General features: G+C 43.3%; 1 protein-coding gene across 1 annotated transcript; it reads left to right on the top strand.

The window, feature by feature from the left end:
* Positions 1 to 4633: 4633 nt before the first annotated feature.
* Positions 4634 to 18892, top strand: LOC121555950 (ubiquinone biosynthesis O-methyltransferase, mitochondrial-like). Its single transcript, XM_041869792.2, has 6 exons — positions 4634 to 5009; positions 7712 to 7849; positions 13120 to 13219; positions 15841 to 16092; positions 16868 to 17027; positions 17338 to 18892. Exons 1-6 carry the CDS (start codon positions 4837 to 4839, stop codon positions 17523 to 17525), a joined length of 1011 nt encoding a protein of 336 aa, XP_041725726.2. The 5' UTR covers positions 4634 to 4836; the 3' UTR covers positions 17526 to 18892.
* Positions 18893 to 19147: the final 255 nt, after the last annotated feature.

Below are 19147 nucleotides of genomic sequence, written 5' to 3'. Positions count from 1 at the left end.
AACAATTGGTAACACACTACGCCGTGAAGGACTGAAATCCTGCAGTGCCCGCAAGGTCCCCCTGCTCAAGAAAGCACATATACAGGGCCGTCTGAAGTTTGCCAATGAACATCTTAATGATTCAGAGGAGAAACTGGGTAAAAGTGTTGTGGTCAGATGAGACCAAAATGGAGCTCTTTGGCATCAACTCAACTCGCTGTGTTTGGAGGAGGAGGAATGCTACCTATGACCCCAAGAACACCATCCCCACCGTCAAACATGGAAGTGGAAACATTATGCTTTGGGGGTGTTTTTCTGCTAAGGGGACAGGACAACTTTACCGCATCAAAGGGACGATGGACGGGGCCATGTACCGTCAAATCTTGGGTGAGAACCTCCTTCCCTCAGCCAGGGCATTGAACATGGGTCGTGGATGGGTATTCCAGCATGACAATGACCCAAAACACACGGCCAAGGCAACAAAGGAGTGGCTTAAGAAGAAGCACATTAAGGTCCTGGAGTGGCCTAGCCAGTCTCCAGACCTTAATCCCATAGATAATCTGTGGAGGGAGCTGAAGGTTTGAGTTGCCAAACGTCAGCCTCGAAACCTTAATGGCTTGGAGAAGATCTGCAAAGAGGAATGGAACAAAATCCCTCCTGAGATGTGTGCAAACCTACAAGAAACGTCTGACCTCTGTGATTGCCAACAAGGGTTTTGCCACCAAGTACTAAGTCATGTTTTGCAGAGGGGTCAAATACTTATTTCCCTCATTAAAATGCTAATCAATTTATAACATTTTTGACATTCGTTTTTCTGGATTTTCTTGTTGTTATTCTGTCTCTCACTGTTCAAATAAACCTACCATTAAAATTAGAGACTGATAATTTCTTTGTCAGTGGGCAAACGTACAAAAGCAGCAGGGGATCAAATACTTTTTTCCCTCACTGTACAGTGCATTCGGAAAGTATTCAGACCCCTTGACTTTTTCCACATTTTGTACATTACAGCCTTATTCTAAAATAGATTAAATAAAAACTCCAGTAGTTTACTACAGAGTCCACCTGTAGTAAATGCAATTGATTGGACATGATTTGGAAAGGCACACACCTTTCTATATAAGGTCCCACAGTTGACAGTGAACGTCAGAGCAAAAACCAAGCCATGAGGTTGAAGGAATTGTTGTAGAGCTACGAGACAGGATTGTGTCGAGGCACAGATTTGGGGAAGGGTACCAAAAAATGTCTGCAGCATTAAAGGTTCCCACAGTGGCTTCCAATATTCTTAAATGGAATAAGTTTGGGACCACCAAGACTTCCTAGAGCTGGCCACCTGGCCAAACAGAGCAGTCGGGGGAGAAGGGCCTTAGTCAGGGAGGTGACCAAGAACCCGATGGTCACTCTGACAGAGCTCCAGAGTTCCTCTGTGGAGAAGGGAGAACCTTCCAGAAGGACAACCATCTCTGCAGCACTCCACCTATCAGGCCTTTATGGTAGAGTGGCCAGACGGAAGCCACTCAGTAAAAAGCACATGAACACCTGCTTGGAGTTTGCCAAAAGGCACTTAAAGACTCTGACCATGAGAAACAAGATTCTCTAGTCTGATGAAACCAAGATTGAACTCTCTGGCCTGAATGCCAAGTGTCACGTCTGGAAGAAACCTGGCACCATACCTACTGTAAAGCATGGTGGTGGCAGCATCATGCTGTGGGGATTGAAAACCTGCTCCAGAGCGGGGTGAAGGTTCACCTTCCAACAGGACAATGACCCTAAGCACACAGCCAAGACAACGCAGGAGTGGCTTCGGGACAAGTCTCTGAATGTCCTTAAGTGGGCCAGCCAGAGCCCGGACTTGAACCCGTTGAACATCTCTGGAGAGACCTGAAAATAGCTGTACAGCGACGCTCCCCATCCAACCTGACAGAGCTTGAGAGGATCTGCAGAGAAGAATGGGAGAAACTCCCCAAATACAGGTGTGCAAAGCTTGTAGCGTCATACCCAAGAAGACTCGATGTTGTAATCGCTGCCAAAGGCGCTTCAACAAAGTACTGAGTAAAGGGTCTGAATACTTATGTAAATGTGATATCAGTTTTTTATTTTAAATAAATGTGTAAAAATGTATAAAAACCTGTTTTTGCTTTGTTATTATAGGGTATTTTGTGTAGATTGATGAGGGGAGGGGGGGGGGAAACAATTTAATCAATTTTAGAATAAGGCTGTAACGTAACAATGTGGAAAAAGTCAAGGGGTCTGAATACTTTCCGACTGCATTGTATGTACCACACTAAAGGCATGACTGAAGTGTTGTATGTCACTCATTTGTTAGTGGTGTAGATGTATTTATTGAAAAATGTGTGTGCAACTGACTTCCAAATAATATTTATTCTTTTTTGGGGGGGTGGGGGGGGGGGGGGTCATTAGACCTGCAGTAATTTGGATTGAGTGCAATTAAAAACATGCCATTATTAATAAAATGTAATTCATATTGATAATTTTGAACACTCAGGAAATCTACAAAGAGGAACATTTTGTAAGTTTAGCTATATGAACACTACAAAATCCCCATATTTTATATATACTGAACAAAAAATATAAATGTAACATGTAAAATGTTGGTCCCATATTTCATGAGTTGAAATAAAAGCTTATTGCTCTCATTTTGTGAACAAATTTGTTTACATCCCTGTTAGTGAGCATTTCTCTGCCAAGATAATCCATCCACCTGACAGGTGTGGCATATCAAGAAGCTGATTAAACAGCATGATCATTACACATGTGCACCTTGTGCTGGGTACAATAAAAGGCCACTCTTAAATGTGCAGTTTTGTCACACAACACAATGCCACAGATGTCTAAATTTTGAGGGAGCACGCAATTGGCATGCTGACTGCAGAAATGTCCACCATAGCTGTTGCCAGTGAATTTAATGTTAATTTCTCTACCATAAGCCACCTCCAACGTCATTTTAGAGAATTTGGCAGTACTTCCAATTGGCCTCACAACCGCAGACTACGAAGTCCGGCTTCTTCACCTGCGGGATCGTCTGAGACCAGCCATCCAGACAGCTGATGAAACTGAGGAGTATTTCTGTCTGTAATAAAGCCCTTTTGCCTATGCCCTCCCAGGTCCACACATGGCTGCGCCCCTGCCCAGTCATGTGAAATCTATAAATTAGGGCCTAATGCATTTATTTCAATTCACTGATTTCCTTATATTAACTATAACAAAGTAAAATCGTTGAAATTGTTGCATGTTGCGTTTATATTTTTGTTCAGTATATATTACTGGCACAGTCCAATTTCATCTTTATGTTATGTTTGAAAGATACAATAACGCAGTACACAATATTGTGTTTTATTAGCCCAAAGGCCGGCAGATGACGATATTGTTGTTTCAACTTAGCATTCAAAGGGAATGTATGCAGCCGGCTGTACTCGTACCCCCCGTGGACCGACCAGTTCGTGCATAAACATTTCTCCATTCAGCTGAAACAAGATGAAATGACTACCGCCATAACGGGGCTTGGTTTAGTGTTATACACTAAATGGCCAAAAGTATGTGGACACCTTATTCCAAGATCATGGGCATTCATCTGGAGTTGGTCCCCCCTTTGCTGCGATAACAGCATCCACTCTTCTGGGAAGGCTTTCCCCTAACTGTTGGAACATTGCTGCGGGACTTCAGCCACAAGAGCATTAGTGAGGTCGGGCACTGATTTTGGGTGATTAGGCCTGGCTCGCAGTCGGCGTTCCTATTCATCCCGAAGGTGTTCGATGGGGTTGTGCAGGCCAGTCAAGTTCTTCCACACCGATCTCGACAAACCATTTCTGTATGGACCTCGCTTTGTGCACAGGGGCATTGTCATGGTGAAACAGGAAAGGGCCTTCCCCAAACTGTTGCCACAAAATTGGAAGCACAGAATCGTCTAGACTGTCATTGTATGCTGTGGCTTTCAGATTTCCCTTGACTGGAACTAAGGGGCCTGGCCCGAACAATGAAAAACAGCCCCAGACCATTATACCTCCTCCACCAAACTTTACATTTAGCACTATGCATTTGGGCAGGTAGCGGTCTCCTGGCATCAGCCAAAGCCAGATTTGTCTGTCAGACTGCCAGATGATGAAGCGTGATTCATCACTCCAGAGAATGCATTTCCACAGCTCCAGAATCCAATGGCGGCGAGCTTTACACCACTCCAGCTGAAGCTTGGCATTGTGCATGGTGATCTTAGGCTTCAGCACTCAGCGGTCCCGCTGAGCGGTTGTTGCTCCTAGAAGTTTCCACTTCACAATAACAGCACTTACAGTTGACCGGGGAAGCTCTAGCAGGGCAGAAATTTGACTTACTGACTTGTTGGAAAGGTGGCATCTTATGACTGTGCCACCTTGAAAGTCACTGAGCTCTTCAGTAAGGCCGTTCTACTGCCAATGTTTGTCTATGGAGATTGCATGGCGGTGTGCTCGATTGTATACACCTGTCAGCAACGGGTGTGGCTGAAACAGCTGAATTCACTAATTTCAAGGGGTGTCCACATACCTTTGTATATGTTCCACACAATAACACCAATCTTCAAAATGTATCACCCCCCACCTTATTTTACAACAGGCTACGTTACAGCTTTGTGTTTAATCGTTGATATATTACTGAACACATAGTATTGGCTTAATTGAGCTTTTATACACTATTATAATAATTTGGGACTGGAGTAGATTGTGCCCGGAACCAGTAGCTAGTAGGAACTGTCTGTGCTCAGCAGTGTTTCCACTCGAACAGTAAGATAATGAGTACACCACGGTCACATTGACCTGTTGATACAGAACATAAATATAAATGTAAAAAACAGACAGTTTATCCAATAACATGTATTCAAAGAAGTTTGGACGGCTCATCTTAGGGTTTTGTACCCGCTGTTCAACAAATGTGGTGAATGGCACTTCTACTTCAGCTAGGACTGCAGTCAGCTGGACTTCAGGATGTAAACATGGCACGCAGTTTCTGGAGCGTCGCTCTCAAATGGGTTTCGAGCATGTGAGGTATGGTACTATTCCGTTTTAGTTTGCAGATGTGGTCTGAGTGTCTTGGCGATTGCCTAACTAACTCAATGCTTTCGTTCCATGTCGTCTTTTTGCAGCCATGCTGCGAATCTCAGAAGGGCGTAATCTCAGTATGGGTATTCATCACTAGACTAGAAAGCAAACGGGGAGGGGCCTACGTGTGTCCAATATAAACTCGTTTTCCACTGCGAAACGTTTTTCTACTGTTTGATACATTTACATTTTAGTCATTTAGCAGACGCTCTTATCCAGAGCGACTTACAGTTAGTGAATGCATACATTCTTTTTTTATACTGGCCCCCCGTGGGAATCGAACCCACAACCCTGGCGTTGCAAATGCCATGCTCTACCAACTGAGCTACATCCCTGCCGGCCATTCCCTTCCCTACCCTGGACGACGCTGGGCCAATTGTGCGCCGCCCCATGGGTCTCCCGGTCGCGGCCGGCTTCGACAGAGCCTGGATACGAACCAGGATCTCTAGTGGCACACCTAGCACTGCGATGCAGTGCCTTAGACCACTGCGCCACTCGGGAGACCTCATTATGATACCGTGTGCATTCATTATTACACCCCAGGGTTGTATTCATAAGTGCACGCCTTAGCAAAACTGTTTACTCCAAATGCTCTCTAGTGTTATGTAGACGGTTTAGTTTTGCTTCTGTGTGTGCCATCCCTACTCCACAAGGGGGCAAAAGGGGCCTCAGTTGAAACTTGTGCCCCCTCAGTTTTAGTTTCATGTCCCTATATAAAAATAGCAAAAAAGTTCAAATGATTGAGTGACAAGTTGGCGCAAAATCTGTATCTTCACCCTGAAGAAGACACAGTGATGCCGAAATGTTGGTGGTTTTTTACCCAATAAATTACTGAGAGTTTATACATGGCGTGTGACTCTTTATTAGTTTTTATAGATTATTCAAAGTAGCCACCCTTTGCCTTGATGACAGCTTTGCAAGCTCTTGGCATTCTCTCAACCAGCTTCATGAGGAATGCTTTTCCAACAGTCTTGAAGGAGTTCCCACATGCTGAGCACTTGTTGGCTGCTTTTCCTTCAAACCATCTCAATTGGGTTGAGGTCAGGTGATTGTGGAGGCCAGGTCATCTGATGCAGCACTCCATCACTCTCCTTGGTCAAATAGCCCTTACACAGCCTGGATGTGTGTTGGGTCATTGTCCTGTTGAAAAACAAATGATAGTCCCACTATGCTCAAACCAAAGTTCTTGAAATTTTCCGGATTGACTGACCTTCATGTCTTAAAGTAATGATGGACTGGCGTTTCTCTTTGCTTATTTGAACAGTTCTAGCCATAATATGGACTTGGTCTTTTACCAAATAGAGCTATCTTCTGTATACCACCCCATACCCTGTCACAACACAACTGATTGGCTCAAACACATTAAGAAGGAAAGAAATTCCACAAATTAACTTTTAACAAGGCACACCTGTTAATTGAAATTTATTCCAGGTGACTACCTCATGAAGCTGGTTGAGAGAATGCCAAGAGTGTGCAAAGCTGTCATCATGGCAAAGGTTGACTACTTTGAAGATTCTCAAATATAAAATATATTTTGATTTGTTTAACTATTTTTTGGTTACTACATGATTCCATATGTGTCATTTCATCGTTTTGATGTCTTCACTATTAACCCTGGAATGAGTAGGTGTGTCCAAACTTTTGACTGGTACTGTACATATCGTTAATGTTCATCATATAAATAGATACATTCTATTATGGTTTTCTTGATAGCCTATTGGTTTTCGTGATTGTGAATGGAACTGTAGGCCTACGTATTGGAAACGTGTTTATGGTAGGCATTACTTAATTGATTTTGTGGTTCGAATTTGATCCACAGAAGTGTATTGTGCCATATCACAACGTATTGCTGTACTCATGAGCGGCATGGTTTTCCATTTGTTTGGCAAGACTGCTGTAGTAGGCTGTAGGCTATGTTGTGGTTATTTGGATCTCCATTTGCCTTTTGTTTACTCTGTTTGTTTACTATTAATGTAACGAGCCTAAATATAGATTGTGTCATGCCTTTATCGATCTGATATTTTGTTTACTAGGCCTACTTGGTACCGCTGTTTTGTTCCGTTCGCATTTGCAGTTGTCAGTATTCAAACCCAAACTGCTATTCAGTATTTCTGCTTGCATGCATGAATAACTAGGCTACTACCTTCAGCATTTAGTTAGCATTATTTTGGTAAGACATTCACATGGGCTGTTTGTAATGGGTAAATTACCCTATCTGTCTTGTAGCCTATATGCATGACCAAAATGGCCTTGTTTTAAGTGTGTAGGGCACTGTCCACTGAGCTGATACAGTGCAGCGGAGATGGGCTACAGATTTCGCACCAACCTGTCACTTCAAAAGCAATCAATCAATGGTCTCGGAGTCTCAGCATTTTAACTTTATGTTTAATGTAGTATAGTGTGATATAAGCAGAATTCTATATAATTCCAATGTATGAACCCCCCCAAAATTGTACGCCCTCACTGATTTCAACTGCCCCCTTAGTCACTTTATCCTGGCGTTGGGTCTGGTGCGTGCTCTAACGAATACGACCCAGGCGTTGTGAGATCTACGCTGTGTGACTGCAATAGAGACGACCTGGGACGTCCCCAATGTCTGATACATGTCAGTATTTGAGTGCCTAATGACAACTGTTTTGCATCTGTAGGACTCGCTCTGCCTCCAAGACCACTGTGGACCCAAATGAGGTGAAGAGGTTCCAGCTTTTCGCCAACAAGTGGTGGAACGAGCAGGGAGACTTCGCAGCCCTCCACTCAATGAACGACCTCAGGGTGCCTTTCATACGGTGTGTGGGTGTGTGTGTGTGTGGGTGTATGCCTATAGTTTATTCACCCCATTGCATATTAGATGCCACAATCATCCACTGATTAGGGCTACTTTAGACCTAGAATCTATGTCAGAGCCAGTTACAGTGAGGGAACAAAGTATTTGATCCCCTGCTGATTTTGTACGTTTGCCCACTGACAAAGAAATGATCAGTCTATAATTTTAATGGTAGGTTTATTTGAACAGTGAGAGACAGAATAACAACAAAAAAATCAAGAAAAACGCATGTCAAAAATGTTATAAATTGATTTGCATTTTAATGAGGGAAATACATTTTTGACCCCTCTGCAAAACATGACTTAGTACTTGGTGGCAAAACCCTTGTTGGCAAACACAGAGGTCAGACGTTAATTGTAGTTGGCCACCAGGTTTGCACACATCTCAGGAGGGATTTTGTTCCACTCCTCTTTGCAGATCTTCTCCAAGTCATTAAGGTTTCGAGGCTGACGTTTGGCAACTCGAACCATCAGCTCCCTCCACAGATTTTCTGTGGGATTAAGGTCTGGAGACTGGCTAAGCCACTCCAGGACCTTAATGTGCTTCTTCTTGAGCCACTCCTTTGTTGCCTTGGCTGTGTGTTTTGGGTCATTGCCATGCTGGAATACCCATCCACGACCCATTTTCAATGCCCTGGCTGAGGGAAGGAGGTTCTCACCCAAGATTTGACGGTACATGGCCCTGTCCATTGTCCCTTTGATGTGGTGAAGTTGTCTTGTCCCCTTAGCAGAAAAACACCCCCAAAGCATAATGTTTCCACCTCCATGTTTGACGGTGGGGATGGTGTTCTTGGGGTCATAGGCAGCATTCCTCCTCCTCCAAACACAGCGAGTTGAGTTGATGCCAAAGAGTTCTGACTACAACACTTTCACCCAGTTCTCCTCTGAATCATTCAGATGTTCATTGGCAAACTTCAGACGGGCATGTATATGTGCTTTCTTGAGCAGGGGGACCTTGCGGGCGCTGCAGGATTTCAGTCCTTCACGGCGTAGTGTTACCAATTGTTTTCTTGGTGACTATGGTCCCAGCTGCCTTGAGATCATTGACAAGATCCTCCCGTGTAGTTCTGGGCTGATTCCTCACCGTTCTCATGATCATTGCAACTCCACGAGGTGAGATATTGCATGGAGCCCCAGGCCGAGGGAGATTGACAGTTATTTTGTGTTTCTTCCATTTGCGAATAATCGCCACAACTGTTGTCACCTTCTCACCAAGCTGCTTGGCGATGGTCTTGTAGCCCATTCCAGCCTTGTGTAGGTCTACAATCTTGTCCCTGACATCCTTGGAGAGCTCTTTGGTCTTGGCCATGGTGGAGAGTTTGGAATCTGATTGATTGCATCTGTGGACAGGTGTCTTTTACACAGGTAACAAGCTGAGATTAGGAGCACTCCCTTTAAGAGGGTGCTCCTAATCTCAGCTCGTTACCTGTATAAAAGACAACTGGGAGCCATAACTCTTTCTGATTGAGAGGGGGTCAAATACTTATTTCCCTCATTAAAATGCAAATCAATTTATAACATTTTTGACATGCGTTTTTCTGGATTTTTTTGTTGTTTTTCTGTCTCTCACTGTTCAAATAAACCTACCATTAAAATTATAGACTGATCATTTCTTTGTCAGTGGGCAAATGTACAAAATCAGCAGGGGATCAAATACTTTTTTCCCTCACTGTACAAGACCCTTAGACCCGAGGGTCTGGATCCAGAATTCAAAATAATGTCATGGGTCTGGGTCGGATCTGATATGATTGTCACGGCTCTTAGGTATGTGTCATTTGAACGGACTTGTCCGGAAGAGCCCGTACAGATCCGAACACGACTGCTGCAGTAGAGAGAGGGAGAGCAATTTGTTAAATTATGCAGCTGCTCTTGCTTTTCACGAGAGTGGAGCGTGTAGCTTGTTTGTTGGCCAATCATAAATCATCAAAGCGGCAAAAGGTTACAGTCATAGAGCCTCGCTCCGTGTGTGGCAAAAGCTAGGAGATATCTAAGTTAATCAATGGAAGATGGAATTAAAATGACGGAATTAAAAGTTAAAGGAGAAGGATAGGCTACAATGACCAAGAGCCAACCAGTAGGGTGTAACTTAATATTTTGAATGCAATTGTTGTTATTTGTAACTGTAGGATGAGAGAGCGCATGCACTGTAGCCACAATTAGCCTAGCTAGCTAACGTTAGCTAGCTTAACTAGCTTCTCCCGGTTTGATGCAGTTAAAACAGGTACTACTTAATCATAGCTATGGCAGCTATTAGTCTACTATAGCACGAGTCGGCTTGGTTGGTTGCGGTCTCTAGTCTCTCCCTCACTGCTCCCCGTATCACTCGCTCACAGTACGGCCCCTCCCCTGCCTGTTAGAGGAGCACCTCTCTTTCACTGATGACATTCGTTATGTGAGCTAAAATGATGTCAGAGCCAGGCAGTACAAGTTAGTGACAGACCCCAGTTGATCCATGTTACATTGAGACAAAAAGTTTAGAAGTGAGAAATGCCTGAAGTAGGTGTGAGGTCAAAAATAGAGGTTTGGGGGCTTTTATATGGATAGGGTTGATACAAGGGCAGATGATATGGAAAGAGTTGATTCCTCCACATCAAAGCTATGCAAGCTATATGTCTGAGGGTATTTCGATTGATAAGATATGCAATATTCTCCACGCCTAATCAGTGCGTTCCCATTCATCCAGCCTACAGTAGCAAATCCCTTTCCTTCCTGTCTGTGAACTGGCGGTGATGAGTCTCAGTGGTGACAGTGTGACTGAGGGATGTCTGACTCAACACTGATGTGTCTCTGCCCTCAGGTTATGTTTAAACGAGGGGACAACAGCACTGATTTGGTTGGTTTAGCATCAGAATCCTCAGTTTTTTAGGAATGTTATGTTTATTTACTTATGCTAGCGTAGTTTGCGAGCAGAAACCAGAAGGAAGCGCAGCGGTAGTCTACATGGTCCCTCATCAAAAGCATTAGAGTTGTGTGTGGAGATGGGCTGGATGGGTAGTGTTAGCATTGAGTAGTGTTAGAGTTGCTGAAGGGCGTCCAGGCTAAAGCTCTCTCCCTGCAGCCCTCTCAGGCTTTCTCTCCCGCTCTCTGTGCCAAGGCTGTGGGAGATCCAGTGGCAGGGCAGTAATGAGGGGGACACACATGACTCCTCGCCCGCTCCATATACATCTTGCCTGGGGGGACAGCAGCCAGAGGGAATGGGCCGGAGATGAGGGTCAAGAGAGGGAAATATAATTTAGCTGGGGGATTATTAGAGAGCAGCGTTTGTCCTGGCAACTGTGTAGCCAAGGCGATTGAGATTCTGACAGTAGGAGGTGTGGGGAAACATGGAGACCACACACACACAAACAGACTAGGGATAGGCAATTTACATGTTTTCCCTGCTCGAGTGCTCGAATGGGAGAGAAAAAATCAAGATGTGCAAAGCTGATAGAGACATACCCATGACCACTCAAAGCTGTAATCGCTGCCAAAGGTGCTTCTACAAAGTATTGACTTAGTGGCGTGAATACTTATGTCAATTGGATATTTTTAAAATGGGGTATTGTGTGGAGATGGGTGAGCTTTCTTTTTAACATAATCCATTTTGAATTCCGTCTGTAACACAACAGAATGTGGAATATGTCAAGGGGTGTGAACACTTTCTGAAGGCACTGTATGTACAGTGCATTCGGAAAGTATTCAGACCCCTTGAATTTTTCCACATTTTGTTACGTTACAGCCTTATTCTAAAATGGATTAAATTGTTTTTTCCCTCATCAATCTACACACAATACTCCATAATGACAAAGCAAAATTTTTGCAAATTTATTAAAAATAAACAATGGAAATATCACATTTACATACACTACCGTTCAAAAATGTGGGGTCACTTAGAAATGTCCTTGTTTTCGAAAGTCCATTGTCCATTAAAATAACATCAAATTGATCAGAAATACAATGTAAACATTGTTAATGTTGTAAATGGCTATTGTAGCTGGAAACTGCTGATTTTTAATGGAATATCTACATAGGCGTACAGAGGTCCATTATCAGCAACCATCAGTCCTGTGTTCCAATGGCACGTTGTGTTTGCTAATCCAAGTTTATCATTTTAAACTGAAGATCTCGTATAACGCTGTGTACTACTCCCTTCACAGAACAGCGCAAACTGGCTCTAACCAGAATAGAAAGAAGAGTGGGAGGCACCGGCCCCGGTGCACAACTGAGCAAGAGGACAAATACATTAGTGTCTAGTTTGAGAAACAGGCGCCTCACAGGTCCTCAACTTGCAGCTTCATTAAATAGTACTCGCAAAACACCAGTCTCAACGTCAACAGTGAAGAGGGAGAAGAAAAAGCCATATCTCAGACTGGCCAATAAAAGATTAAGATGGGCAGTCTGAGATATGTATTTTTCTTTGCAACTCAGCCTAGAAGGTCAGCATCCCGGAGTCGCCTCTTCACTGTTGACTTTGAGACTGGTTTCTCAAACTAGACACTAATGTATTTGTCCTCTTGCTCAGTTGTGCACCGGGGCCTCCCACTCCTCTTTCTATTCTGGTTAGAGCCAGTTTGCGCTGTTCTTTGAAGGGAGTAGTACACAGGGTTGTACGAGATCTTCAGTTTCTTGGCAATTTCTCGCATGGAATAGCCTACATTTCTCAGAACAAGAATAGACTGAGGAGTTTCAGAAGAAAGTTATTTGTTTCTGGCCATTTTGAGCCTGTAATCAAACCCACAATTGCTGATGCTCCAGATACTCAACTAGTCTCAAGGAGGTCAGTTTTCAGCTGTGCTAACATAATTGCAAAAGGGTTTTCTAATGATCAATTAGCCTTTTAAAATAATAAACTTGGATTAGCAAACACAACGTGCCATTGGAACACAGGACTGATGGTTGCTGATAATGGACCTCTGTACGCCTATGTAGATATTCCATTAAAAATCAGCCGTTTCCAGCTACAATAGCCATTTACAACATTAACAATGCCTACACTGTATTTCTGATCAATTTTATGTTATTTTAATGGACAAGAAAATTGCTTTTCTTTCGAAAACAAGGACATTTCTAAGTGACCTCAAACATTTGAACGGTAGTGTAAGTATTCAGACCCTTTACTCAGTACTTTCGTGAAGCACCTTTGGCAGCGATTACAGCCTTGTGTCTTCTTGGGTAGGACGCTACAAGCTTGGCACACCTGTATTTTGGGAGTGGGATAGTGTGTGTTCACAGCGTGACCTCTGACCTCTTTCAGGGATAATCTGTTGAATGCACATGGCGGGCGGCAGCCGGGGAAACCCCTGGCAGGGCTCAGAATACTGGACGTAGGCTGTGGAGGGGGGCTGCTCACTGAGGTAAAACGTGTGTCTGTCTTTTTTTTGTGTGTATAAATGAGATAGATATGCAGTCTGATGCTGCTGTGGACAACAGACTCCTATCCCTATACGCCTGCTTGGAAATTCCAATTGTTTGAATTGCAAGCTATCAAATCAGATTGAGCTTCACTTTGAATGTAGCCCGTACAGTACAATTCTGCTTGTGATGCAAGCCTTTTCCTTGCTCTACTTGCTCTACCAGTTGCTAATAACATGTTTAAATGTCAACTACATTCATATTCTTTCTCAGTTTGACTGGTCAGGGTTTGGTGGAAAGGACAGTTTGTTGTTTATGTGTTTGTTAGTTTTTGATAACTTCACATCTGCAAACGATTGCATTTGTTTCCTTGCTCTTATTTGAAGTGAACACATACCAGCAGTTCTGTTTTATTTGAGGAGACAACTTCAGGTCTGATATAGCTCTCTATCACACACACACTAACACACAAGCTATTACACACACACACACACACACACACAGACAGAGAGAGAAACAGACACACACACAGTCTATGTTAGACTTTGGAATGTATGAGTCCGTCTCAGAGAATCGCGTCGTTAGGGAAGTTCCCTTCAGAAGAGATCAGCTGTGGAAGGATGGAGATTGGCTGCGGGCGAGCAGGCAGCATGACGCTGTAAACACACGTGCCACGCCGTACACACATTTAGCCAGAAGGGGGCACTGCCTCTCTCTCCCTCTCTACCTTCCTTCCAGCACTTCACTCACCAAATAGACTGTTAGTGTTCTTTCAAGGGTCAGGTATTCGTCATTCTATTCTAGAATCCATATGTATAAACTCTCTCACTTTCGCTCTCTCAGTTGTGGCTTCCATCACGTCAGTCTATAGACTGACAGTGTTCTTTCAAGGGCCAAGTATTCATCATTTTATTCTGGAATCCATGATAATCCAATTACAGTGCCTTCAGAAAGTATTCACACCCCTTGAGTTTTTCAACATTTTGTTGGGTACAGCATTAATTTAAAATGGATTAAATTGAGATTGTGTGTCACTGATCTACACACAATACCCATTAATGATTTTTTTTTGTGCTTTTTTAAAAAACAAATGTATAAAAAATTAAAAATTGAAACATCTTGAGTCAATAAGTATTCAACCCCTTTGTTATGGCAAATCTAAATAAGTACAGGAGTAAAAATGTGCATAACAAGTCACATAATAAGTTGCATGGACTCACTCTGTGTGCAATAATAGTGGTTAACATGATTTTTGAATGACTACCCCATCTCTGTACCCCACACATACAATTATCTGTAAGGTCCCTCAGTCGAGAAGTGAATTTCAAGCACAGATTCAACCACAAAGACCAGGGAGGAATTTCCAATACCTCGCAAAGAAGGGCACCTATTGGTAGATGGGTGTAATTTAAAAAAGCAGACACTGAATATCCCTTTGAGCATGGTGAAGTTATTAATTACATTTTGGATGGTGTATCAATACACCCAGTCACTACAAAGATACAGGTGTCCTTTCTAACTCAGTTGCCTGAGAGGAAGGAAACCGCTCAGGGATTTCACCATGAGGCCAATGGGGATTTTAAAACAGTTACAGAGTTTAATGGCTGTGATGGGTGAAAACTGAGGATGGATCAACAACATTGTAGTTACTCCACAATACTAACCTCAATGACAGAGTGAAAAGATGGAAGCCTGTACAGAATACAAATATTCCAAAACATGCATCCTGTTTGAAATAAGGCAATAAAGTACTGCTAAAAATACTGTAAAAAATGTGGCAAAGAAATTAACTTTTTGTCCTGAATACAAGGCGTTATGTTTGGGGCAAACACAACACATCACGGAGTACCACTCTTCATATTTTCAAGCATGGTAGTCGCTGCATCATGTTATGGGTATGCTTGTCATCGGCAAGGACTAGGGAGTTATTTAGGATAAAAATAAATGGAATAGAGCTAAGCACAGGCAAAATCCTAGAGGAAAATCCTGGTTCAGTCTGCTTTACACCAGACACTGGGAGACAAATGTACCTTTCAGCAGGACCATAACCTAAAACACAAGGCAAAATATTCACTGGAGTTGCTTACCAAGACAACATTGAATTTTCCTGTGTGGCCTAGTTACAGTTTTGACTTAAATTGGCTTGAAAATCTATTGCAAGACATGAAAATCGCTGTCTAGCAATGATCAACAACCAACTTGACAGAGCTTGAATCATTTTAAAAAGAATGGGCAAATATTGTACAATCCAGGTATGCAAATCTCCTAAAGACTTACCCAAAAACACTCACAGCTGTAATCTCTGCCAAAGGTGATTCTAATTGATCTAATCAAGATATATTAGTGTTTTACTTTTAATAAAAAAAAAAAAATGTATTGTAGAATTCTTCTTCCACTTTGACATTACAGAGTATTGTGTGTAGGGATCATTGACAAAATGTGCCCATTAAATCCATTTTAATCCCACTTTGTAACATAACATAAAATGTGTAAAAAGTCAAGGGGTGTGAATACTTTCTGAAGGCACTGTATGTATAAACTCACTTCCTCCTCCCTCCCTCTTCCTTAACCCTCCCTCCTTCTTCCTCTACCCTCCATCCCGCCCTCTCTCCCAACCTCCCAGCCCTTGGGTAGACTGGGGGCAGATGTGCTGGGTATTGACCCGGTGGCAGACAGTATTGGGACAGCGGAGGTACATGCGTGGCATGATCCAGACCTGCGTGGCAACGTGCGCTACCGTGCTATCACCCTGGAGGAGCTCTCTGAAAAGGGGGGGCAGGGAGCGGGGCAGTTTGATGCCGTGGTGGCCTCGGAGGTGGTGGAACATCTGGCCGACCTGGAAACCTTCACGCTCTGCTGCAACCAGGTGCTCAAGGTGGGTCATGTGACTCGTCTCACATTCCACACACTCGCGTGTGATGTGGTCATGTGACTGTTCTCTGATTGTTGAGTGGATCAGTCGCTTCATTGAGTTAACCATGTACCAGGTGGTGTGTGTCAGCACATAAGTGTGTGACCGTGTGTATGAACGTCCGTGTGTGTGTGTGTGTGTGTGTGTGTTATTTGTACTATCGACTGTATCTTTTGGCTTGACCTCTGTATCAGTCTGAGGGCCAGATGCCTCCAATCTCATGGATCAGTGTGTCGGAGGACAAATGAGTTGAGAGAGAGCCCAAATCTTCCTAATCTCCTCTAATACTATTGCATCCAGATTCTCACTCTCTCTGGCCCAAATCTCTCACCTGCTCTTTTAACACTGACCATCAGAAATATAATTTGTTCTGTACAATGTCATGTTTAAAATAGCTTTATTGGTTGAGAAGTAAACCAGCTCTCATCTCTCCTTGTTGCAGTTGTGTGTACAGTCTCTGATGTGTTAGATGAAGCATTCAAAGCCTGTCTCCTTTACCTGATCTTTTCAGTTGTTTTTGTTCTATTGAAGTCTTATCTATCAGTTGTGTCGCTGCCTCTCAATTGACAACAATAGTGCCATTCATTAGGGTACACAACGAAAAACATTTTGCAACAGAAAATGAGCATTTCTTATTGGACCAGGTACCAGTCCAGGTAGTCTCTCCTGGTTTGTTTTCTTCTGTTTGGTGCTTAATGAACACAACCCTGGGTTGTAACGGTCTCCCTCCTGTGTGCAGCCAGGAGGATCTCTCTTCATCACCACCATCAACAAGACCCAGCTGTCGTACGCCCTGGCCATCGTGGCAGCAGAGGAGGTGCTGCGCATCGTGCCCAGCGGGACCCATGACTGGGACAAGTTTGTCAGCCCCGTGGAGCTGGAGTGCCTGCTAGAGTCCAGTGAGTCTGCCTGCTAGAGTCCAAATGCTGCTGCTCCTCTTCCTCACTCTCCTCCTAGCTCTTTCTACTGTCCCTTTGGTCTCTTACTATTGTGCTGGTGCCTCTTTTTGAAGGCACACTGGTGTCTTTGTTTGGCTCAGTCTCATTCTTTCGTTATCACTTTCCAATAGGAGGTTGTGTGTGACCGTCTGTCTCTAGCGCTCTCTGTCTTTTCAATTGTCCCATTCTCTTATTTCTCATCCTCTCTTTCTCACCCATTCTCTCTCTATTTCTCTCTGACCCATTCCTCTCTGTCTCTACTCCATCCCAGATGGTTTCCATGTGGAGTCTATCCGAGGGATGCTGTATAACCCTCTGTCAGGGGCCTGGAGCTGGATAGAGAGCACCAGCATCAACTACGCCTTGCACGCGGTCAAACTCGAGGAGGAACCGAACCCCGACGAGGACGACCCCACCGTGATAGTGGCCCAAGCTAAGGCCAGACGCTGGTACAACTGACTTGACCATGGGAGATGGAGAGAGAGAGTGGTCGTAAGTGGTCAGCTGCAGCACAGATGTTCTGGATCTCTAAAGGGACTGAAGGGAAAGGCAATGGACCTGGAAAAACACAAAGTCTATGAGAAAGTTACATAGTTCAGAGCTTGATACAAGTACATGATGGTGTTTTCTTTCAGCCAGGCCATGATTATTCTGTGAGTTCACAGCATAATGAGTCCCCCTGAATTGCGTGAACTGTTTAACCTTTCGAGGCTTGTCATTACAATGTCATCTGTTGTGGTAGAAGTGTTCATCACTGTGATTGACATGTCAGGTCTCTGATTTACTATTGAGCGAGATGTTTTCTTCAAATACAGTCACAATGTGTCTGTTCATCAAAATCCATCGTGTGGATATTGTTTATCTTATCATATCCTCCATTAGGAAATGAAATTGTTTTCTTTACGGTTCTCCGATCTGATGATTATTGCTCTCTAGTGTCATTTCAACAGAGTGAAGATATAGTCCAAATCAGTGATGTGATGTTTCAGTTGTGAATAAGTCCTGTGTTGAAATTCAGGATCTGAGTAGAGGGCTTTTTATATTAAAACATTCTTTAGATTTTCTGTCCACATATTTCCTGCTAATCCATGAAATATGGGAGGGGGAGATCAGGCTCCTTCAGCCTTCTCTCTCTTGTTTGCTCTCTGTAACCATGGTGACTTTTAGATAATAATTGGCTTCTTGCTGAACTATTACATAAGACCCAAACAAGCCTCCAACTAAACTAAATCATGCTTGCAAGTTATTCTTCAAAACAGACACAATCATTGGCTGGATGTTTCAAGAAGTACAGTCACAGTAGTGTATTTGATCCTCCACAGATGGACTTAGTGTTTCTGTTATATATTTTTTGCTTATATGTAGACAACACCCAGGACAATGTGCTGGAATGCAAAAGAGGTACATGTTTTTTTCCCTCATGACACAAATGTTATTCAAGTCACATGCCCCACTGGATTCTAACAAGTTGCATTTAAAAGCTGTTCATTGTATGTCCAAACTATTATGGGTCGATGTAGGCTATAGAACAGTCCAGGGATGGTTTTCCGTCTCATACCTAAGCAGAATAAGATTGCTCTGCCATAAATTTAGCAGACCAGGTTTGAACAGGATGAACATGTACAACTGGTCGAATACAGTGTAGTCTACCTCCAGTGATATGAGCGCTCGCCCACGAAGCCGATGGAGTGCGCACGCTTCTTGCAGTATGGTTGCGCAGTAAGGATTTTGGATGTATAGGCCTTCTTATGGAATATATATATTTCAATATTTTAAAGAAAAGGTGAATCTGCACAAAGCTATAATAAACGGATTATTGAATACGATTTCACAACGTCTATGAATCTGTTTGAAAAGCATTTATGAGGTGCGATGCTGATTTTCAAACAGAACCGGTTTGGGAAAAGCACAGCGCACGGATGCAGGCGGCACTGGGTTGGCACCAATGATTTATATATACACTAGATGACTGATAGGGGCGCTGTGTTGAAGCCACCATGCCTCCATCTAGCCACAAATATTTTGGAAGCTATAGAAATGTATTTATTAATGTCTACATTAGTGTTTGCCACGGTTATTAT

This window comes from Coregonus clupeaformis, unplaced genomic scaffold, assembly GCF_020615455.1.
Source record: "Coregonus clupeaformis isolate EN_2021a unplaced genomic scaffold, ASM2061545v1 scaf0836, whole genome shotgun sequence".
NCBI classification, from domain to species: domain Eukaryota; kingdom Metazoa; phylum Chordata; class Actinopteri; order Salmoniformes; family Salmonidae; genus Coregonus; species Coregonus clupeaformis.
Note: the sequence above shows the minus strand (reverse complement) of the source record. Positions and strands in the feature narration are given on the sequence as shown.

Coding starts and splice junctions, on each gene's coding strand:
- LOC121555950 (XM_041869792.2), top strand. CDS start 4,837: ATGTATTCAAAGAAGTTTGGACGGCTCATCTTAGGGTTTTGTACCCGC. Junction 5,010..7,711: donor ATGGGTTTCGAGCATGTGAG/GTATGGTACTAT, acceptor TTGCATCTGTAG/GACTCGCTCTGCCTCCAAGA. Junction 17,028..17,337: donor GGAGTGCCTGCTAGAGTCCA/GTGAGTCTGCCT, acceptor ACTCCATCCCAG/ATGGTTTCCATGTGGAGTCT.